This window comes from Alosa pseudoharengus, unplaced genomic scaffold, assembly GCF_046254945.1.
Source record: "Alosa pseudoharengus isolate Yale_2024_CS ecotype anadromous, Long Island Sound unplaced genomic scaffold, YU_APseudo_1.1 YU_APseudo_1.1_scf_13, whole genome shotgun sequence".
Lineage (NCBI taxonomy): Eukaryota > Metazoa > Chordata > Actinopteri > Clupeiformes > Clupeidae > Alosa > Alosa pseudoharengus.
This window is the reverse complement of record NW_027468598.1, coordinates 23,169,391-23,193,993: the sequence shown is the minus strand read 5'-3', so window position 1 is coordinate 23,193,993 and position 24,603 is coordinate 23,169,391. Positions and strand designations below refer to the sequence as shown.

The 24,603-nt window shown below is 40.2% G+C and overlaps 2 protein-coding genes across 2 annotated transcripts; one reads left to right on the top strand and one right to left on the bottom strand.

Moving 5' to 3' along the window:
* Window positions 1–9,625: 9,625 nt before the first annotated feature.
* LOC143122215 (olfactory receptor 52Z1P-like) lies at window positions 9,626–11,554 on the top strand. The gene is made up of 2 exons (XM_076283072.1): window positions 9,626–10,559; window positions 11,499–11,554. Exons 1-2 carry the CDS (start codon window positions 9,626–9,628, stop codon window positions 11,552–11,554), a joined length of 990 nt encoding a protein of 329 aa, XP_076139187.1.
* A 7,974-nt stretch (window positions 11,555–19,528) lies between these two features.
* On the bottom strand, window positions 19,529–20,464 carry LOC143122214 (olfactory receptor 52E4-like). Its single transcript, XM_076283071.1, has one exon. It carries the CDS (start codon window positions 20,462–20,464, stop codon window positions 19,529–19,531), a length of 936 nt encoding a protein of 311 aa, XP_076139186.1.
* Window positions 20,465–24,603: the final 4,139 nt, after the last annotated feature.

Genomic DNA, 24,603 nt, shown 5'->3' with positions numbered 1-24,603 from the left:
CGATGCATCGTACCATGTTAGTAAAAAGCTAACCTCCGTAGTTGTACAGGAAACATACCCCACATAGTTGGGATCAGGCTACTGAAATTATTGGAAATTCTATTTAAAAGTTAGATATGCTGCAATTCTTTAACCGCCCATTAGGAGACTGTGGTTACGCAATGAGGACGTGGCTGTTGCCCCCCCTCGCCAACCCACAGACTGACCGAGAGCAGAGATACAACCGCATCCATTCCTGCACTCGGTCAGTTGTGGAGAGAGTGATTGGGCAGCTGAAAAGTTGGTGGCGCTGCCTTAACACGACAGCCTGCTGCTTTATCATCCTAAAAAGGTGTGCTGGCATGTGGGGTGGGGTCCTGCACAATGTTGCGTACTGGCACGCAGTACCACTGCGTGAGGTGGTGGAGGCACAGGAGGAGCCAGACCCAGGAACTGTTGATGTGCAGCCCAACCCAGGTGCCAACAAGTGATTGGTAAACAAAGATATCATTCATTTTTCAACCAATTCTTTTAATGCCTGGATTTATTACAGAAGATTTTTACACTTACTAACTGTCCTCCTACCAGCACTGCAGTCACGCTATCCGGAGAAATTCTTTGGTCACCTCTATTAACGATTTATGGCTCCTAATGACTTCCATTCAACACATGTAAACAATGGGGGAGCCGTAAATCGTTAATATATATGATATATCACTTTATTATATGAAATTATCACGTTATTTCAAGATAATGAAACTAAACGAAAGGAGAGGCAACAATAGGCTATGCTCATTTATACAATCAAATTCTATTTTAAGCTCGGTTTAAGACATGGTGAGATTCTCGTTATTGATCACGGTGGATGATATTGTTATAGGCCTATAGCCTATGCGAACACCCAAGCATTGTCCAGAATATTCTGCACCTGTGTGCAGTAGCCCAGGGATGGATTACTACATGGGTCTACCAGGCCCAGGGGCCCAAGGGGTCAGGGGGCCCTGAAGCCCAAGTCTTTCCATGAAATCATTGCCTCAATGTCAACAAATCAGGATGTAGGCTATGAATCTGACTGAATTAAAGTATTGGCCATCCCCAAAATGCACCAGAATACAGGAAATCACATCAAACAAATTAAAAATGTTCTGGGGGAGGACCCCCAAACCCCCTCCCCCCTCCTACATATGCGACAGTTAATGTGGGGCCCTTAATACATCTGGGCCCAGGGGCCCAAAAGTTCATAATCCGTCCATGCAGTAGCCTAGCGGAGTGGCAATCGGGAGAGTCGGGAGGATTCCCGATGGGGCCGGGCTGATTACTGTAGTGTGATCTCAAAAAACACATGCTATTGCTATTGAAACGCTGCAGTAATAGCTATTGCATGCTATTACTGCAGCGTTTCACTTCTCACTCCCCGCGTCCCCTCCCGACAGCCCTGGAAATGACTGCGATGACCTGACATGCAGGCTACTGAGCCAGAGCGCTCTATACATTCACCCACATTGTGTGAAGATTCGCATATTTATCAAAGCCCTTTCTCCCCCTTGCGTCAAGTTAGCGAAAGTTTTGTTTATTGTGTTGATAAGAAGATGAAGCAGAACTATCAGGCTGTGTGAGCAGGCTACTCCTGCACAGAACCTCTCTCTCGGCCTCCTTTTCAGCGGCTCTCTGCCGATACACACACATCCCTCTTCGCAGCTCCTCAGTCAGCTGGGAAGAGACCACACACACGTAGCCTACACACACATACACACATGCACAAAAACAAACACTCATCAAGCAGCACTGTGTAATAGCAGTCAGGGTGCAAGTTCACCACTAGTTATTATTTATGCCAGCCATGAGCTCTCGTGACCTTGTTTCGTTTAGTTTCGTTATCTTGAAATAACGTGATAATTTCATGCAAAAACGTGATAAATATCTTGTAAAAACGTGGAAATCTTTAAAGGAACACGCCACCCAAAATCAGTAGTAATATATGTTCTTACCTTAACTTTCACGAGTTGAGTCATACCTCTCCCGCGCCGGTAGGTGCACTCAAACACTCTGTCGCGCGGCGTGAATATGTTAGCATGTTGCTATGCTAGCGGGCTCTGCCGTGGCCGTAGAGAGAGGAACATAGCAGTAATCAAACACCTCCATTTTTTCCCTACTTAAATACAGTTGCACGAGTAGTTGATAAAAATGTGTACGTCACACAACATGAAACGTGGCGATTTTCCAAGCGAATAAACAGGAGAACTACAATGTGTGGCGCAATAGCACTTGGGAGTACTTCGACCTAGCGTGGTAATATTATTAACACCTAATTGTAGATGCTATCCACCACAGAGTTTAGAATCCATGCTGGATCGACCCTCAGCCTCTCCCTCCCCTCTGAGCGAGAGAGAGGCACACACACTAGAGATGCGCTGATGGGCTATTATTTCAACCATAACTGCATAGCAAAACTTATCATCCATCAGCCATCCATCAGCACCAAAGTTTGTTGACCAATTTTCAAAACTGCACCCGCCCACCATCCGTTGGTTGTTTTAATGTAGGCTATATGGGTAATGCAGCGCTGCTGACGTGAGGCTAGAAAGCCCTTGCCTGTTCTAGAAAGACTGATCTAATGCAGCAAATATATTAAAAGGCTGAAGTCGTACATTGGCTAGGCCTATCCCCAGAATATCAGCAGCAAACTCAGTCTCTGTCACGCAAAACAGTCTCCAAATAAAACGCACATCGGCCTGTTGCCTATTCTGCCATGCAGCTTGTGACAATATATCGTCCAAAATGCTTGATTGCATTGCATTCTCCACATTTTTAGCTAAATTTTCATGTACCACATCAGCATTTTTGTTCAGTGAATCTTTTGTAAATTGCTTTAAGACCAAATGTTACTAGAGTGCAAGAAGTTAATAAGTTCTCCATAAATGTAGAATTACAACTAACAACCACTAGATGACAGCAGCATAAGAAATTAACTGACAGCTAGTAAATCTTTGAACATGGAGTGCTAATAATAATAAATATAATGTCAGGCTCACAATTTTTACAACTTAAGTGCTAAAAGTTGGAGAAATGAAAAAAATCAATGTGCATTCTATTAAAAAAAATATTTATTAACATGCAAATAGACAATAGATATCCAGCAAAAAGAAAAATTACAAGTGATGTATGCCCCCAAATCACTGATATATAAACAAAGCATTCTTTACAATAAAGTATATTCTATTCTTTATAGATCAGTGCCTCAAATCTGTAATGTGCATGGATTTGTCCTGAATCCCTTCCAAAAACTTGGGAGCAACTAGGGTATACAGACCTTCTATACAGTTGCCATAACGTAACTGTGTCTAGGACAGATATACACACCTTCTGTAATGCGTAACGTGTCATCCCGTAACAGTGAGTGAGCGAAAACGGGTGTGTGTGTGTGTCTGGGATGGACAGGGAGACTGCAAGTAGTCAAAAGTATTACCTCAAAGTCTGTGTGTGCTTGATGTTGGGTGAAACCCTAAGATCCTTCAAAACCAGTATGGAATAACTTTCAAGGCATACCTAACATAACAAACAGAGCCTTCTTTTTAGAATCAATGTATGTGTATGTGTGGGTGTATGTATGTACACATGAGTATCAGTGTGAATGTGTGTTTGCATGATACAGAGAGAATCTAAAACTACCAGAAACCTTTGTTTAGCTTCAAAAGAAGCTGATTTTCAAAGTTTTTTGAATTAACACGTGCCCTTTTTGGTGTAAAAATCAGACCTGCAGTGCAGAACAGTCTTTCACAGGCAGCGGAGGCTGGAAGTGCAGTGTTGAGCCTCAGTGACAGGTGGCGTACTGCCGGGAAAGACTTCAGTACCTCCATTGTATCATCTGGGCTCCCAAGGTACGTCTCCAGCTGTTTGGTATTTTCTTGAGAACTGGACTGCTTAATTGCTGAAAAAAAGTCCTCCTCCTCCGAAGAATGGGAGGCATCACCTTCATTCACCACAACTTGTTCCTTCAGATGACTTTTGATATAGTCAAGGCCTATGGAATACAAAACCAAATTAGACGTCAACATTCTCTAAGATGGTTTATAACATTATTTTGAACACAAAATATGAGGATTACATAAATATTGTCCTTTTGTTTGCACTAAGGGATACTTCAAATGCCGGACTTTTCACTATTATAAGCGTAAAGCAAACAGTACAAGCCTTACCCAGTTTTAGGATACATTCATCAGTTGTCCAGCAGGTCTTAAATTTAGGGACAAGGATGGCAGCGGCAATTAGCTCTGGAACTGTGAGCATCTGTCCGAAACGTTTGTGAAGGCCTGTTAGAAGCGCTTCGATCAAAGGCCTACAGGACTTGGAGGAAATGCAGATGTGCTGGAGCTTCGCCTGTAGTAGTGTTATTGTCGGTATCAACCATCCCATCTGCACATTGGCCTCCCCCTGGAGAACATCCAAGTGCCTTTGCAAATGGGCTCATGGTCTTTGTGTACTCTGCCAGAAAAGCAAGCTCAACAGGAGTGAACCTGACAGAATTGACAAAATATGAGTGATTAATGAACATAGCATTTCATTCATAGTGAGAAAATATACATTACGCCAATTTAAACCCATTCTTAACTGCAAGACATTAACTAAATTATATGAGGCTACCTCATATTGCAGTCAATAAATCTACAAAATAAAAAGTCAGGTACATACATAGGTATTTTTAGAGCACTGCAGACAGTTGTAATTGCTCCTTCTCCTTGTTCCCTTAGGATTCTCACAATCCTCTCAACGGCAAAGAAGACGGAGTTCCACCGTGTCTCATTGGGCCTCAGGAGCTGAAGCTTGCAGTTTTCCTCTATGATTTCAGCAGCTGTGGTAGATCTTGAGCTTTTGCTCCACAGACTTGAACACTTGGAGAACGCTGAACGAGACAGCCGCTTGTACACTGGATTTTCATTTGCTTTCAAGGCATCAGTAGTGGAGATCAGGTTGAGAAGGTGGCAGGCACAACGTTGATGCTTTGGCAGCTGGTATTCCAAGCCATTATCTTCATCCAATATTGTCCCGGCTTCAACAAACTCGACCCCTGTGATATCTTCCCCCTCTTCTTCTTCATCACTCTCTCCTTCTCCTGTACTTGCCCTCGCATCCTGAAGTGCAGTATCTGAATTGTTGTTTTCATCCAGCACACCATAGACTCTGAAGGCCTTTATAAAATTTGAACCATTGTCAGTTGTTGTGCAAACGATCTTTTCGCGGATATTGTACTCCACGTGTATATCGTTGAGAGCACTAGCAAGGGCAGAAAAGGTATGTGACCCTTTTAGCTGTTTGCACGCTAGGGCAGCACAGCACCTCTGCAGAGTTGTACTATCTATCCAATGCGCAGTGACACCTATAAAACCCCGTCTGTGTGCGGTCCAGCAATCTGTGGTGGTTGCAATAAACTCAACTTTACTCAAGGCCAATTTCAGATTATTCTTCATTTGTTGTGTTGCTTTCTCCACTTTGTTTTTAAGAGTGCCACGAGACATCACAGCTAGATTGGGCTGGAGGAGCAGCATAAGGTCTCTGAATCCCTGTTGCTCAACTACACTGAGTGGGTGTAGACCTTGAATGACAAAGTCAGTGATTCCTTTATCCACACTGAGCTGTGACACTCTCTTGGCATCCCATAACTTTGGTTGTTTGGGTGATGGGCCTGCATCTGGGGTTGACTTTCTTTTCTGAACAACTGAAGTGAGATTTCTGTAACTCTCCGTATGATTGGCATGCTTTCTCTGTGAATGAAAATACACACACACAGTGATGTAGCCAAGACCCTCTGACATAACTTACTATGAAATGTGAAACATTAGGCACCATGGCCTAAAACCTATATCTTGGAATAATTTCAACTAGCAACATATCACAGAATATATATTATTTCTTAATATTTCAATACACTGTAAATGCAGCTTCTACCTCTGAATGGGCAAAGCACTGGTATAGCAACTGTATGACATCCATTACTGTTTGAGTGAACTTGCAAATTCTTTATGGCTAGTAAAGTCAAACTTTGGATTGCCGTCATCCGTGATTCTAGGGACAGACTGACTGACTATGATCTGGGGAGTGCAAGCAAGGCCCGTTCAGAAAAGATACAAATGTAACATTTCTTAACGGTCTTAGCTTGTGCGCCCCACATCCTGTTATCAGCTCATACACAGTTTGAAAGAAAACAAGTAAAGTGGTCTTGATAATAATAACGTTAATAACAAAAAAATTAGATAAAAAACACGAGTCCTCTAACTGTCTGAGAGGTTTGAGACATTAACATCAGCCCAAAATAAAGTCGATTTGAGACAAGACCAAGTAACGTTAATGTTAACTTAACTGGTCTCGAAAACCAGAACAGCCGCACTATTAACGTTACACTAAATCAAGTTACTGAATTCGTTTTTAATAAAAAGCTATACATGCAGATATCGTATCAGCTCGTATTAGATTATATTAAAATAAACTGAACTCTCGCTAACCTTAACGTTACTTGGCGTTAACGTCACCATAACCTAAATGCTAACATGGGTTTTTTTAAATTTGATGGAGAATTTTTGAAGGCCAGAAGTTCGTGGTATTTGGGCTGGCACAGTTTACAGCACATTCTCCAGGAGTCATTCTTGGTGCCTACAATGTCGAACATCTCTCTAAGATAAGGCCAAGGATGATTCGGAACTGGCTGCTTGTCTGCTGAATCTATTGGATCGTTTTCTAGATCTACATTTTCAATCATGGTGTTGCCGTCTACTACGATGTGCTAACGTAAGCTGTGCAAGCTGCAATGCTTTGACACTAATTAATGAATTGCCGCCCAAATCTGTCGAGTGGTCTTGTAGTGGTGGTGCGTCAAGTGCAACGTAAATTCCCATCCAATTAGATTGAATTCAGTATTGATGACGAAAATAACAACTCCACTGAAATTATTTGAAACTAAAGTAACGAGCCAATTTTGGAAAATGTAAGGAGTAGAAAGTACCGATATTCGTGTTAAAATGTAAGGAGTAAAAGTAAAAAGTCGGCACAAAAATAAGTAGTAAAGTAAAGTAAAAATATCTGAAAAATCTACTTAAGTACAGTAACGAAGTATTTGTACTTCGTTACTTCCCATCTCTGGTTATAACAAGCAAGGCCGTAGCCATGATGTCAACATTGGGGGGGACCAAATCTGTGGTGCGGTGTGAATTTCAATAACAGAATTTCAATACATTTCCTGCCATGCAAAAATATTATTAAAATCACAAACAAGTCATTAGTTAAGTCAGTCAATTAGGATATACCAAACTTTTGACGGACATAGGCACGGAAGGATTATGAACCCCTGGGCATAGATGCAAAAAACCCTCCCCTGTTAAGATAGGGGGGCCCGGGGGCATACTTCCCCGGAAGACTTTAAAAAAAAAAAAAGACCCTTTATATTATGACGACTTGTGAGTTTTGTGGAAATAGAAGAGAAGGGCGGAGAAGCAACTTCACACAGTCTTAGGCTTCAGGGCCCCTTGAGCTCTTGGGTAGGCCCATTCAATAATCCATCCCTGGATATAGACCTGTGGTATGACTCCATTTGTCTCCAAAATGTATATTTTAAAAGAAAATACAAACTAGAGTATCTTTGATAACCTCTATATTACACTGAATGCTTACTCATAGGTTTGGACCTAGCCCAATCATATTTTGTATTTTGATTTTATTATTCTGGCGGCTAATCACACAATTTTAAGGTTGTTTGAAAGGGATGGGATTCAATATAGGCTACTAAGACAGGTCCCTCTTCTGTCTGACTCACCTCAAGTTACCCTATGCATTATAGGCTGGTTTCTGACAGAAATTACGCTTTGTGTTAAAATGTAGAAACACAGCCTTTATTTGGTGAATGGAGGTGGAAATTCCTTTCTTTGGTTAATGTCCGCGATTCACATTAACTGTAGGCTATCACCGCCATTGTAAACGTTTTTTCAACTTTTTGCCGTCGCCACATTTGAGTGCTACGTTTTGCATGCATGGATGCGCGATTGAGTGCGCATCTAAATGTAACATGTAAGATGCAACAGCCATTTCTAAGAGGCTTATAAACCGGTTCATTTCTGACATTACTACTAGCATATGAATGCATTATTTATGTTGTAAGACATGTGAAAGAAATGAATGACACAGGCATGCAAATTCAAATAAAAGGACACTACGTTTCACTTTCGCTATCATTGCGAGAAAATAGGCTACAATATGGAAAATGCTTCAAAGTTACCTTCGAGTCTGATCAGCTTCAAAAATTAATGGGGTTTCCTTAGACAGTGCTACACCTTCCCAACAAGTTTTGTGAGAATTGTACCGGTATCTTTTGCGATATTGTTGACAGCCTGCACCGCAGTAGGGTGCAGGAAGCTTTTGATAGCGCACGCCTCAAACGATAAACGCAAAACCTCCAGGACAAACCACTCACAGTGTACTCTCTGAAACCATGAATAGGTCACTAATTTGTGTGTTATTTACGTTTGATTGCATTTCAGATGGCGGGACTTGTTGGTTTCCTGTAGTAGCCTATAGCGTTTTTTTCTTTATTTTTTTGTATGTCCGAATATTGGGGGGGACATTTTGGTCACATCTGAATATTGGGGGGGACACGTCCCCCCCAAAGTCTATGGTGACTACGGCCCTGATAACAAGAAACTTTTCACGTAATTACATAATACCGAGCCTTTTTATTTATTTTAGTGTGGCAGCAATACACTTCCGTAGTCACACAAACACACACACACAGTCACGAGTGAACACACACACACACACAGAAACACACATACACACAGAAGCAAACACACATATACACACATCTACAAACTCATTACACACAGACTGAATGTGCAGGACTGACCGGCGGTCATATTTTCTAGTAAAGTCTGCATTGCACTTACAAAGTAAACCTTTTTCGTATGTCAAAAGTCAAATCCGGGGCTCCTCACATTTCATCCTGAGAGCAACAAATGGAAACAACACTCTAACCTGTTAACATGGGCACCAAAATGAAAACGGACTGGTAACACAGCTGACACACAGTCATGTTGCTTCTGTTTTCCCAAGAGAGAGGTCCTCAAGTGTTTTTTTCTCAGAGCATGCAATGTGATTGTAGAAGATAAAGTATATAAGTACCAGACAAAACTAGTAGGCTGAGGAAGGTTAGGGCAGGTATTGATCCCTGGGCATATTCAAGTCAGGGAAAATATTACATTGAAATTGTTAAAGCTTATCACAAATAATGTCTCTACTTAGACATATGCCTTGTAGTTGTGTTATTTAATATGAACCAATTACTGGTAAGGTATTCTGTTGGTATTATTTTTCAGTATTTCAGTGTGATATTAGGTGATTCTGATTAAGTGTATATGACCACCCACTTTTGAAAAATATTTTGTGGTATTTCAAGTTTAAGCATTCAAGTTCATGCATCTCTCCAGTTTAAAATCCGAGAAAAAAATCAGAGAATTTAGACATTTTAATAATTAAATATTGTGTATCATCAGTTTTATATGTCATTATGCCTGTGATAGCTTACAAGGCATTTACAATTAACTCTTACATTAATATCTTCAATGTCTCAATATTTTTTTACAGTTGGAGCACTGGAGGAAACTTAATTATGGGGGACGTCTCAAATGCATCACTGAAAGAAATTATATTACAGACTGGTTTCTCAAATGTGTCCTCAGTTTTAATTTTGCAAGGCTTCAATCTGCCTTCTGCCAGTGTTATTCCTGCCTTTCTATTTGCCAGTCTGAATTACATGCTCATTCTCTTCTGCAACCTTGTACTCCTCCTCACCATTCTCTTAAACAAGAGCCTCCATCAACCAATGTACTTGTTGCTGCTGAACTTACCCATCAATGATATTATAGGCTCTACTGCTCTTTTTCCACAGGTTATAAATGAACTACTGTTTGACTCTAGGCGTATATCATACGTTGCCTGTATTATCCAGGCTTTTCTTATTCATATCTATGGAGCAGGCTCTGTGTTCATATTGACTGCCATGGCTTATGACCGATATGTTGCTATATGCTGTCCATTACGATATGGAACAATTATGAGTAATGCTCATGTTATAAGAATAATTACGTTGGTGTGGCTTTCTAACTTGCTTTTGATTGGTTGTCTGTTTTTCCTTCTTTTACGATTGCCGCGCTGTGGCTCCCAAATGGCACATTCTTACTGTGACAATCCCTCACTTCTTAGGCTTGTCTGTGCTGACACAACTATTAACAACATTTATGGGCTGGCATTGGTAGCAATAACACAAGTGGTAGCTCTTGCAATCATTTTCATCACGTACATTCAGATCCTTGTTGCTTGTTTCAGAAGTAAAAGGGCAGACACTAAAACCAAAGCTCTACAGACATGTGCAACACATTTAATTGTGTTTCTGCTTTTGGAATGCTTGGGTCTTTTTACAATTATTTCTTACAGGATACCAAATCTTTCCCCTCAAACAAGACGATTCATTGGTGTTTTAACTATGGTATTTCCTCCCACTTTAAACCCAATTATTTATGGCCTAAAGACTAAAGAAATCAAAGACAAAACCTTTAATTTTTTTAGGACTAAAATTCTCCCAGGTAAGGGTTGAGCACTGATGAATTTGTAATGCTGCTACACAATCACATGTGACAATATTTCAATGTTAATAAATGAATGTAAAAATATAGGAAGATAAAGTAAATATGCCCCATGCAATCCTAAGAAATAGCCTATACTGTCTACTCACAGATGATTTATTAATTCAGCTCCCATATGCAAGCAAAGATATTTTTCTCCTCATTTTAATTCTGCAAAATTCATCTTGATTTGTGAAAGAAATCTATTAATATATCTATATGGTCATGTTGTGATACAGTAGAGGAGAGCCTTAATTTGTTTGTGCCTGTGGGATATAAAGTGTACATCTGTAAACTAACCATAGTAGTTAACTTATTTTAACTTATTAAAACATTGTTCTGAGCATTTGCTTAGTATCATTTTTATACACTGCCCAGCCAAGTCGCCAACTGTAAGATTTAATTGGGTTGCATTTCACTATGATTTTGGCACACTTTCATGCGTTCACTATGGCATTTCATTTTGACAACCCCATGCAGCCTGACAATATTTGTTTTTGTCCAGAGTTGCATTATTTTTTGCTAACATTTTGCATTAATGACAGGAGTCTTCTTGACCCACCACATAAAAGTTTTTTCAGCATATTCCACAGACTTTCAATACTCAATAGGGTTCAAGTCAGGACTCTGTGGTGGCAATTCATCTTGAAAATGATTCCTCCCCCGAACCACTCTTTCATAGTTGGAGGCAGATGAATCCTGGCATTATCATCCTGCAATATGCCAATGCAATCGAGGAAGAACAGATTGAAGCAACTTACACGATTAACAATCAGAAATACTTTATTTATCCTGAAGGAAATTTGACTGTCACAACAGCACCGTCCTGTAAAAGCAAACAAACATAGACGTCAACGTGAAATAAGTTAAGAAGAAGGGAAAAATTAAAATGTTGCATCACTGCAGCAAAGAGGTGAATAATTGTAGTGTTTGATGGGAATTGGAAGGAATTACCTTCTGTGTAACATGGTAGATTAGCCTGCCACTGAAGGTGCTATTCAGCTGAACAAGCCAACATTGCTTCCACAGGCTTTGTGCAGTGGGTACTATACTTGATGGATTTCAACACACACCTTGGGGCAAGAAAGTCATCGGACTGGAAGCTAACAGCTGTGTGGCCATAAGACAACTACTTTTTAAATTTATTTTTAAAAATATTTTTGGGGGATTTTTATGCCTTTAATGATAGGACAGTGGAGAGTGACAGGAAGCGAATGGGAGAGAGAGCAGGGGTGGGATCGCGTATGGTGCAGGTGCCCCAGCCAGTTGCGCCACAGCTGGGGCCAGACAACTTCTTTTTTATTAGGCATATTGGAATGAAGGGAGAATAGAGATCGAACTTTGTGGGCCGTGGGAAGTGAGTTTTGGTTGGGGGTGCTGTAGTCCGGGGGGGGGGCCAGGAAAAATAGGCTTTATTGAAATGGTAAAAAAGTTATTGTATTTTATTTAAACGCCTTTCTGTGTTAATGTACAACAGCATACTGGAATTGCATGACACACAGCACAGGCATACATCACTGTCAAGAACATGGCTACACTACAGAAAAAATTTGACAAAATGTCGCAAACCACAGATTGATACTAACGCAAACAAAGTAACCGTCTGCTATCTTACGCTACACTAGTAAGGTAACAAAGTTGCTGTAGCCTTGCACCGAAATTGACGGTGAACACGTGAAATATAAAACTGTTGAACACCAACATTAATAAAACATAATAATTATTGACGCTTCTGACATGGGTGTCAAAACAGGCTAAAGACCCTATCGCACAGCATATTAGACAGAACACATTGACTCAAAACATATGCATAACATAGGCCTACACAACGCAATATTCATAGGCTAGCCTACATTGATCCACATATCACAAATATAGCCTACAACAAATGCTAACATCATAAACGCACAGTGTAGCCTTTAACCTACACTTTCAAAAAGAAGAGAAAGAACGCTCTGAGGAGGCCACTGAAACAGGCACGCAAAGACACAGATGAATAAGTTCATCTACCTCGCTGAAGAGAGCTCTTGTTTGTAGATGGAGCTTACTCAATATCCATGCCACCTTTCACCGTGGTGCACCGAGACTCCCCGATAACACTATGCATCATTTTAAGCTGAAGATTGAGGCAGCCCGTGTTCAGCTCCTTGGGAAACTCACGGTAATATTCAGCTACTTAATATGGCATATTGTCATACCATAAAGCTAGCGTCATAGGATATCTCCCTCAGGTTTGTTGTGTTCATTTGTTTCGTTTTTGTTTAGATCTCCCAGGTCTAATGTAACATTTTTAGTGCGTAATAGAATAATAGACAGGGGGACGGAGAGCTTCTTTTTTTCTGATCGTGAGTGGTATGACACATAAATACGCGTGCTTTCCTGCAGTTCCCACAGCTATGGCGTCAGGCTACTCAACAACAAGAGAAAATTTCCTGTGTGTGTGTGTTTTGGCCTAGCCTGGAAACCAGACTCTGGCCTAGATCCATAGGCGTTCGTTTATTTCCGGGTGGGAGGGCACAGTTTTGAGGTTTAAAATCATTGGAGTTCCTTTGAACCGCTTTGAACCAATCACCAACAACCGGCGTTTCGTCATACAGAGAAGTTTCTCTGCAGCACGCCCAAGCACGGGTGCATCTTATCAGCAAACAATCACACGTTTCATCTGCGTAACTCTCGCCAAAATGCATCATATAGTGTTTTGTGAATGTACCCAAGTCAAACTTTCATATAAATGCATAAGTACGTCCAAAGCGCCACTTTTAAGCTTGTATGCGTTGTCGTTTTCTGGTGAAATTACCTTTTGAATGGGATCCCTATAGGGCTAGGGGAGCGCGGGGCACAAAGTAACGCGGGGTTAAATGTAACACGGACTTTTTCCCTATTTGCAGGGGGTTGATCGAGGCATGCTATTGGTCAGTTAATCACATTACTATGAGACGGTGTTCCACAAATTTTCAGTCAGTATGGACGTGTTTCCACGTAGATCTGCAGCAAAACGCCTTTTGAAGACATCAACTTAAATGTCTAGGTGGTACTTGTCTTAACATTACTGAGTTGTGGGTGCAGCTCACTGACTCCAATCTTCTATCATCTTAATAACCGTCTTGTAGGCTAAAAATGAACACCGTTTTGAAACATGTAGCCAACTCATAGCAGGAGCTAGCTTATCTTATAACAAACGTGACCCAGCGGGGTTAGTTGTAACGCGCTGTTACAACTAAGCCACTCATACTGTACAATGATGTTGCAATACAAAAATATGCGCGTATTAGTGTTAGTTTAGTTAGTTTTTGTGATGTTTTGCATTTTGCCTCATGTGTTTTCAGGTTTGAGGGCTTTTCTTGGCAGGATTGACCTTGGTTAGACTCTTTGCTTCCATTGGCGCATATTTCTCCGTATAGAAAATAAAGTCAATTTTCGACACACGTCTGTTGTTAGTTCATGACTTATGTATCATAAATAGTCAGATCCTATTCTATCATACACATTCAGATACATTTATTGAATTAATTTAATTAAAAACAGCCGTTGGGATGAGTGTTACAACTAACCCCGCATATGGGGCAGGTTGTAACATTTCACCTATCGCCACTCTCGGTGGAATTGTAAAAGAACAGTAGCTCCTACAAACAAACTTCCAGTGCATATGTGTAACAGAGATATGCATGTTGCTTGTTAAAAAGTATAACTAGTGAAACTCAAATGATTTTAGAATTATTTAGCCTTAACCAAAAAGTGTTACTTTGTGCCCCGCGCTACTTTTTTGATACAATCGCGTCAAAATTTTTCAAATACTATGAAGGCTCAAGACAACATGAAACTTTGATTGAAGTATCATCAGTGTCTCTACACATGAACTCGAGCATTGAGAACATTGTTGGTGTACACAGAGTTTACTAAAAGAGAGGTTTTGACTCACTTGTTTTTTCTGCTCGCTGCCATCTTGCAAGGAGTGAGTTGTCCAAAATCTTTCTTTTTAGTAAACTATGTGTACACGAACAATGTTCTTAATGCTCGAGTTCATATGTAGAGACACTGATGATGCTTCGATCAAAGTTTCAAGTTATGTCGAGCCTTCTTAGTTTTTGAAAAATAGCGATTTTGACCCGACCATGTTGCCTACTCGGGTTTGACTCGGGTACGTTCGTAGCCTTTAGTGACAAAATCTATGACTAAAGTTTAGCTGACGATATAACATCCTACTCCACTGTGACTTCGTTCATGACACTCCTGTTAATGGGCTAAACTATTATTTACATTTGCTCAAATATTTTGTAGACAGGCCAAGGCCAGGCTAGTTTTGGCCCACCATACCTTCCCAACTATGGACAGTATCCCATTAGCTGCATGCCATCAGGCTACAATTTACAATTTTCTATTGAAGTTAGTGAAAACGTTATCAAAATTAACGCGCACACATTTTGTTTAAGCAGGAGAGAGAGAATACGCACGCAGGCACGCAACTAGGCTACTTGTTTTCTTTTACTCGGCTATCTATAGTTATCAGCACACAATGTTGAGCTAATTCACTAACTCAATACTCATCATGGATATCACAAGTTTAAACAATGAAAACAGAAAGGATGGATGCAGCAAAGCTAGGAGTTATTCCAGATGGGCAAGAACAAGGTAGGCAATTGCTTGTCAGAACGTTAGACTGCTGTTTAAAGCCAGACTTCACGGTAAGCTAGAACAAAACTAAAGGTAACTTTAGAACTTTAGCCTGTATAGGGCTGTATCAAGTTGTCCAAATGAATAGGTCATTGAAGACGTTGTTGTTTTATTATTGCATGTGAATGTTGCTATGCTATGTAAACCGGGAAACGTACGGGGGTAGTGATAGGTGTGCGTACCATAAAATTAATTCCTGCAGGCGCCCCTGTATGAGAGTATGAAAGGGAGCATACTGTATAAGGCGATGCACCTCTCATGGGTACTGCCCACAGCAAGGTGTGGGGTATCAGTTGGTCTGGACACAGAAATGTTTTGTGTCTGTCAAATTAACTCAGACTACATGAATGACCAGGTAATTCCATCAATGGATTTTCAAGCATTAATTCAGAAATAAGTCAGAATGCTCATATTATGAAAAGGGGCTCAGGGAGCAGTTCATGAAAAATTATTTCCACACATAAATTGGCCACCACAAATTCCTGCCTGAAAATCACATTGTTAGTCTTAGGAATGTTCCATTAAAATGTAGGCTCATTGCATTCAAACTGGCATGAAAGTTTAGCCTAGAAATCTAGACGCGCCCCAGGGCTAGTCTAGCAACTCTCCGTTGGCTTGTGAGCTCCAGAAATCGAAACTCAATCAGGCCAATGAAATCGTGTATAGAGTCGTTAGGTGGGCTTAACATAATGATTGATGGCAGAGTTGCAACGGTTTGGCTTGAATTCCCTGTTACTTGAAAACAAACTAGATGTACCGCAGAGCGGTACAAAATATGACCGCCGCCCAGTCCAGCACATGTTTTCCACAAAAATAAGTCATGCTGAAAGGCATATATGATTCTAACTGTCTCACTGAATTGCATTATGCACACTCAATTCTCACTGGTATCTGTTGACAACAAGTACCAAAACATGATTAGTTCTTAGATTTCACATGTAAAATACATTTTATACAACCCCACCCCCATCTTGCCTGTTCATAATTCTGAGAAATTCTTGAATTGTGTGCATGTGTGCGTGTACATGTTTATGTTTATGTGTGTGTGTGGGTGGGTGGGTGTGTGTGCGTGCATGTGCTTGTGTGTCTGCCTGTTTATGTGCCTGTGTGTGTGCATGTGCATGCATGCGTACAGTATATATGTCTACTGTGTGAGTATGTGTCAGACGTAGGATTACTGTGAATGTATGTGTGTGCGTGTGTATCTGTTTATGCACATGTGTGCATATGGAAAGGGTTTACATGACCCCTGGAGGCAAACATACACAAAAAATTGGTCATCCTAGGCCCTACGGTTCTCAAGATATTCACAGAAAACTGTGTCTGCCCTACCCTCCTTTCGGGGGGGTCCAGTCCAGCGGGGGGGCTACAGATCAAAACGAAAAATGATGGTTCCATGCTATCCATGTGGGGTTACATGCCCACCAAGTTTCGTGTACCCCGGTCTTTCAGTGTCCCGGGAATCCTTGTTGGTGTACGGTCACTAAATGTACACATAAATTATTTTATTGTAAGGCCCCCCATGAACGAAAGTCCACGAAACTTGCCATGCATTCGGAGGGTGTCATAATGATCCTACACTTTCAATTTCGTGCAGTTTTGACCATGTCAGCCAGAGAAATTGTGATGAAAACACCTAATGTTTTGCTTTTTAATTTTTAACTAGGTGGCGCTACATGAAATAAGTGGTAATGGGATAGGTTGACATGCCCCCTTAAGACCAACATACAAAAAAAAGGTGGACCTCCTAGGCCCTACGGCTCTTAAGATATTCACAGAAAACTGTCCCCGGCCACCTACAGGCCAGTTGGTGTATAGTAACATAAATTAATTTATTGTGTGGCCCCCCATGAACGGAATTCCACAAAACTTGGTGCGCATTCAGAGGGTGTCATAATGATCCTACACTTCCAATTTTGTGCAGTTTTGACTATGTTAGGTCACAGATACCTGCGATTACAACACCTCATTTTTACTTTTTTGTGTTTAACTAGGTGGCGCTATACATGAAATGAGTGGTTATGGAATTGGTTGACATGGCCCTTTGAGATCAACATACAAAAAAAAATGGTCCTCCTAAACCAACTAGCTCCGCTGGTGGGAAACGCATGGGACTCATAGCGCTGCCGCTGTCCTATTGCGTGCAGAGGGAATTTGAAAGACAACTGATTATCCCGCCCCTCGGACTGAGCACTGCGAACGGTGAGTGCCCAGACCCTACATTTTGTGGGTCTGGCTCGTCAGGCTAATGAAAGTTCATAATGAACTTGCAAAGTGTTCTCCCTCCCTGTCTAATAAACCACCCATCATTACTTCAATCCTTGATTATATTGTGAGCCAATTTTACAGTTCTCAGCAAACAACTGTTTTTTCTTCTTCCTTTCCAATTGCATGTACTTTTGTTTCCAACTGTATAACACATGTAGTTGCATTTCATGGTGTTTCTGTGCTGTAGTCACAGTCTTAACAAACCAATCTTAAGGAACCAGCCATACGGCAGTTATGGACATGTCAATGTACTCTGCTGTACAAAATTATAGATTTAAAGGGGGTTCTCATGGGTCTCCTGTAACACAATCAGCTCAGGGGGCCTCCTCCCAGCCTGTCATCTGCCATGACTCCCATGGCTGATTGTGCCAGCTTTAGATGTAGGTCACACCTGTGGCTTCCCTGGTGATGTGGTATCCAACACAGGCCAGCAGCACGTGATGATGATTTTCTCATTGTCATTTATCCTTTAGCAGTGAGTAAGCCAGATGCTTGGGGAGCAAATCTGTTGCTGTTGCTGTTGTGACTTTGATCAGGCACTGGTAAAATGATCCATTCTCTATTGTTTGAACACCTGCTCATAAGAAAACACTATAATTAACTTAATTGGCCGCACTCCGGTGTGCAACTTGAGCTTACTGTAATAATAGCCTAGCCCTAGTGTACTACCTGTAGTGATGGTTGTATTGTTAAGAGTGCAATACCTATGCCATGCTATATCTATGGTAATACGCCCTACAAGACCTTGGAATCCTCTCTGTCATATTGAGACTGGGTTGCATATTCTAGGATCCTCTGATTGGAGTACCAGGCATTACTGATTAGATCACAATTATTAAATGTATTGTACATTGTAGGCTACATGCCTTTTGGGGAGTTTTTCTCTGGATTATTCTAGCTCTTCCTGACAGCAATACACTTTTATCTGATATGTGTGGTGGAAAATGCCATTGGAAAAAATCATAGTAAAACTAACATTCATATTACATGATACATTACAAGACTGCATTTTATTAAATGTATTATAAAAAATAAAGGTGTATTTCTTTGATAAAATAAAGGTGTATTTCTTTTTTTATATGAGCAGTATATGACACTTAGTTAGTGGTTGAAAAAATGTCCCCATACTCACACTCACACTAAAGGGAGCCAACTGTATAGGGTGGGGAGTACGGAGCTCAGTCTAATTAAAAGGAATTGATACTGTTCCTCCCTTTACCTTATTTTAATAATCTGTAAGAGAGTGATTCAGATCATCTGTTATAAAAACTTTTCTTACATATCATGGCATGGCCTTTTCTATTTGTGACAAGAAGATTACAGAACTGGTCACCTATCTTGTCTCTTAAATGACTGTGATTTAGTTCCTTGAAATTTAGCCAAAGGGGTAGGAGAGATTATCAATGATAATAGGCATTAAGAGTTGTAACTTTTAATGACTATGAAAGCATAGGCAGGAGATAGACGGTTTGTACGGTAGTTTAAAATAACCCATTTTATGGAATCCGTAAACTTTCTTTATACTCCTCAGCTCTCGGTTGTGTCATAAATGGTCATAGACATGAATGGATAATGTGATGTACAAAGGTTTTATTAACATTTTTTATTAACTTTTGAACCATAATTCAACATGTAAATGGAAAGGTATATGATACAGAATCTTTATGACCACCTCAAGACTCACAAACTGAAGAGACAGAAATATAACAGTGTGTGCTGTCTCATACTGCAGGTCATACCTTATGCAGAAACCCTGAATATACTGTACTGTAAAGTTACACATATTCTCTATCATATGTACAGATATTTATATTTGGATGAAAAATATCCTCCAGTATTATATATTTCAGTGAATCAATATCAGTCAATATCAGTTGTCAATCAGTATTAGAGTCGAATTCAGTAAATCAGTACTCTTAAAACCGAGAAACAGTATTACATACATGCTATATTCACATTGGGAATACATTTTTCTTAAAGAGCACGATAGCTCTTTTCCTGATTTCCTTTGTATTGATTCCATAAATAATTGGATTCAGGGTAGGCGGAAATATTAAAGCTGAAACACCAATAAACTTTGTAAGACCAGGAGACATGTTTTTTATCCTGTAAGAAATTACAGTAAAAAGCCCTAAACACTCAAAAAGGAGAAAAACAACAAGATGTGTTGCACATGTTTGCATGGCTTTGCTTCTTGTGTCTGTGCTTTTGTTTCTGAAACAAGTGATCAGAATCTGCAGGTAAGTGTACAGAATGAGACCCACAGTTATTGGCTGTGTGCAAGACACAGTCAGGAGACCATAGATGTTATTAATGGTTGTGTCTCCGCACATCAGCCTTAGCAATGATGGATTATCACAGTAAGTGTGAGTTACATTATTTCTACAGCGAGGTAGCCTCAGAAGGAGGATGAAAAGCACTCCAATCAAAATCAAATTCGAACCCCAGACTAGAGCAATGATCCTCATGAGGTGGGCATTGGTCATTATTGTGGCATACTGCAGTGGTCTGCATATGGCAATGTATCTGTCATAGGCCATGGCTGCTAAAATAAACACTACCCCTGTGGCATAGATGTGAATGAAAAAGGCTTGAGTGACACAGGCAGGGAACTCTATAGATTTGGAGTTAGACAAAAACTCCCTGAAGATCTGAGAAAATAGGGCTGATGAGCCAATGAGATCGTTGATTGGCATGTTTATCAGAAGAAAGTACATTGGGTGATGAAGATTCTTGTTGAGAATGATGGTAATGAGCAGAAGAAGGTTGCAGAACACAATAACCATATATCCTAGTGTGGCCAGAAGAAAAGCCAGGAAAGACGTTTCCTGTGGTACATCGAAGCCATGAAGTGTCAACACTGACGATACATTTGAAACGTTGTCCATCTTCATAGAGTAGGCTCCCTCTGTTTCAGGCCTATAAGAAATGTTATTGCAGATATATGCTTGTAGATAGATTGGTTTTACAATATGATCATTTCATATCATTCAACAAACCTTAAAACAACATTTCTTTTGAAGTTTAACTTACATTTAAAATATTTTACACTGACATTGATACTGTGTGCAATAATGAAAACACATAAAATGTAAAATTTCAAGTTTCGTGAATCAAGAAACTATTGTGGTTAAATGTAAGATTGCAAATAGATTAAAGATTATACATGAGAAAAATACATTTTGTCATTTCACATTACATTATTGCTAAACTTCAGACTGAGTAAATGGAAATCAACAATACTATCAGTTTAGTTTCACACTTAAAGTACTGACAATACTTATTCTGTGTCTTAGATGAAACTAAACAAACAGATGACATTAGAGCAATTACAACAATGTTGTCAGAATACCTGGTATGCTACACTGAGGTACCACTCCATTTCCTACAGTTAGGTTGCTGCTAGGGTTTTTAAAGCCCTCTTGTTTTGAGTCCTATTGCCTCAAGGATTGACATCTCTTGAGGATTACACAACAAGGATCACTGCAAACATCAGTAAATGTATTCGTAAAATGCAGTGCCGCACATCACACAATTACATTTCACTCTGCAAAGGATGCAAATCCTTACTCAAAACTAGATGTACCACATAGCGGTACAAAATATGACCGCCGCTCAGTCCTGTACATCCATTCCGCAAAAATAAATCATATTAATGAATTTGTCTCCATCTTCTACTCCATCCCCCACTGTTGAAACTTTTGTGTATGCTTGTTTGGAATGTGTGTGTGCGGGCCGAAGGGGTAGCAAAACACTAAAGATGGAATATTCCTACCATTTGAAGTCTTTGTATCAGAAGTCATTGAGTGGCCTCTTCCTATTTCCGTGCTGCATCTTGCGGAATACCAGTTTAGGAGAGGTTGCACAGAACCATCTGCTCTAGAATGGGAAATGTCTGGAGAGAAGAAAATGAAACAAGTTTGAGTAACTTAATTGTTATTAACTTTCATAACCCACTGTCAACCTGGCGTTTCTAAAATGAATGACAAAATATGCTCACTGTAGTGGCAATAGGAAATAGCATCATACCATTAGGAGCAGCTATGCTTGGTGACTGGTGGTTCTGAAGACTGTGGGTTGAAGTCAGCTCCTGCGCCATCCCAGTCTGTAGGTGTAGGTTTCACAAAATCCATGCTTGTATTCAGCATGTCGTCTGGCAACTGTAAAACCAGTTATTATTTTTTAAAATCATATAAAGCTTGAGTGAATAGAGTAGAAAATTTAACCAATTTATCTCAATGAAACTCTCCTTGTCCTAACACTTTGAGACAGAATTCATGCGAAGCCCATGAATCAAATAAACTCAGAATAGTGGTTAATAACTTTGCAATGATAGCTCACATTAACTACAAAAACGTAGCGTTAGCTATTAGACATGTATTGTCATGTTCATGTTAGCAGCTGCCAAACGTTTTCCTCAAGCAAAAAAAAATCGAACGTTACTTACATTTGGTAAGGCGCACGCACTAGCGCATTATTAATTTCGGACCCCAAACAGGATGTCCATTTCTCTGCATTTCATATAACACCATTTCAAACACTTCATACATTACCTTTCCATACATAAAATCTATCAGCATGCTAACAAACAATCAAACCTCAACTCAAGTAACCTAACTTTAAGTTAATGTTAACAGTTCACTGACTAAATCAGTTAACAGTTCACTGCAAGCTTGCTGCTGCTTCGTAATTTAATTGACAAACTTAACATATTGTGACAGCAACAAATAAACGTCCCTTTCACATAATGATGATAACCAACATAGAGATTTGTGACTCACCAAGAAACTTCTGTGGAGGATGAAACGCTGCCATCGGTTCTTCACATTAGAATTCTAGCTGATACTTTCGTTAGCCAAATGTATCGGTTCTTCAAGGTAGCTGATATTTCCGTGAGCCAAATGTATCGTTTCTTCACATTAGCAGAGACATTTCTGGTTAGCCAGTTTTACAGTTCACTGTGTGCTTTAGCTTTCAAGCTTCATAGGTGCATTACTGCCACCAGTTGTTTGGGAATGGAATTGCATCTCTGATCGTCGTTCTCAACAAGTTTGACACTTATTGATGATTGACGGTACAGGGGCCAGTCAGGGGCCAATGAGATTTCAGATGGGGCCCGGGGCCCTGTGGCCCCGCCCCTAGAACCGCCCCTGGCGAAAAGTTAATCGTTTTGCATACCAGTAGTAATACATTTCACGCAGCTGTGTTAATCACGGAAAGCGCGAATGAAGTGGTAACTTCTAAATGGAACCCAATCCACTGTACAGTAGCTCAAGGTCTGTGGCTAAAGCAGCCATAATGAAAGTGTTATCATTGTTTGGATACTTCACACACACGTGTTTTTTAATCGCATAGACTACAACTACCAAGCTGGAATCAAAGCACATCAACTCCCCTCTCACACCCTAAACACGCACTTCGAACAAACAAAAAGTATCTGTCTCACGGTAGCTGTGAGAAAGTGAACCTCACTTCTCACTGTTATGTACTCCCCCATTGACTTGGAATTGCGTTACCCGCGAGAGCGGGATAATCTTTGGACATTTGCACACGCACGTACATACACCCACACGCTCCCGTTTAAACATTATGACTACATAAAATAATGGGGTTATTTTGTGAAGGTGTATGGGGCTATGCGCCATTAACGCATTCGCGTTCATTGTGTTTAACGCGGTTAGTCCGCGATTTCATTCACAACACTTAAAACTCATTTGTCACTGCTTATAACTTTATACTTTACCACCTCCATGACATGTAGTGCGGTACCCACTATTTCATGTCCCATTTACTCCCTGTTTCTGTCTAAAATCCTGGTTAACTCATACTGTTACCAGAGAATGTCTAATAAGGGGAGAACTGCCACTCTCGGAAAACTTCCGGTTTCTGAACTGGTTGCAGTTCCTTCTGTGGTTCCACATGAGGGCGCTCGTCCACGAGTGCAGAATGCATGGAGGTCTATGGAGCTGTACCCCTCAAAATCCACTTTTCTCGGGATATAATTTTTTTTCAAGTAATTTGAGAATTGTATTCGAAAGGGGAGGCAAAGAAAATACACTTGGTTGAGTATTATATTTTTTAAAGTCACTTAATTGTTCTAAAAAGCCTTTCAAATGTGTCAATGACGTCATTCATTAGCACAATGCTAGCGTGTTATGTGCAACAACGACCCAACCTGTAAGAAATCAAAAGGACAAAAGTATACTGTAAAAATTGGATAGTTCCTTGAAGAACCTCAATGTTACTCCAAGAACCCAGGGGCTCTTCTGAGAACTCAAACGTGCCTTGATGCTCTTAGAGGTCTCTGCAAGAACCTTAACAATTTTTCAGTATGAAAGGAGGTTCCTCAAAGAACCAAATTTAATCAAGGTTCCTGGAGGAGAATAATTTTCTTGAATTTATCTTTTACAGGCCTATATTGCTGTGTAGCCTAGGCCTAACTGATTCAAAACATAACCTAATCAGATAATATGATGGCTAGGCCTGTGATAGGCTATGACAACAAAATAACAGTTTTGAATAGTAATCGCCTATAGTTTGACTATAGTGTTTCATTGCGCAAAAGATCTGAAGCATTCAGCTACTTGTGTGGTGTTTTGTTAATTGTGTGTAATTAACTATTTTGAAAAACTAGACGAGCATAGGCTAGGCCTACTGCCTATGCCAAAATAGCAGCAGAACACGGTCGGATAACTCGATGGGCGCACAGGTGTTGCTCTAGGCGATGACGCGCGTGTGGAATCTTCTTTAAAAATGGCAACAGAATTTGACAGTTGAGTCAACGTTACTACAGGAGGTGAGTGCAACATTTTGACAGCCCTATCTCAAGCTTTTTTAATGTTGACGTTTGTCAGAAACTATACCTTAAATGATACATATTCTACATATTAAATGGAAACGAGACGTTTTAACCAGCATACAACTAAAGGTAAGGTCAACGTGTCATCGTTCGTGAACGTTAACCTTAGAGCTAACTTTTTGTTTAACATAACGTTAGAGCTTAGCCTTATTTAGCCTACCGTTAGTT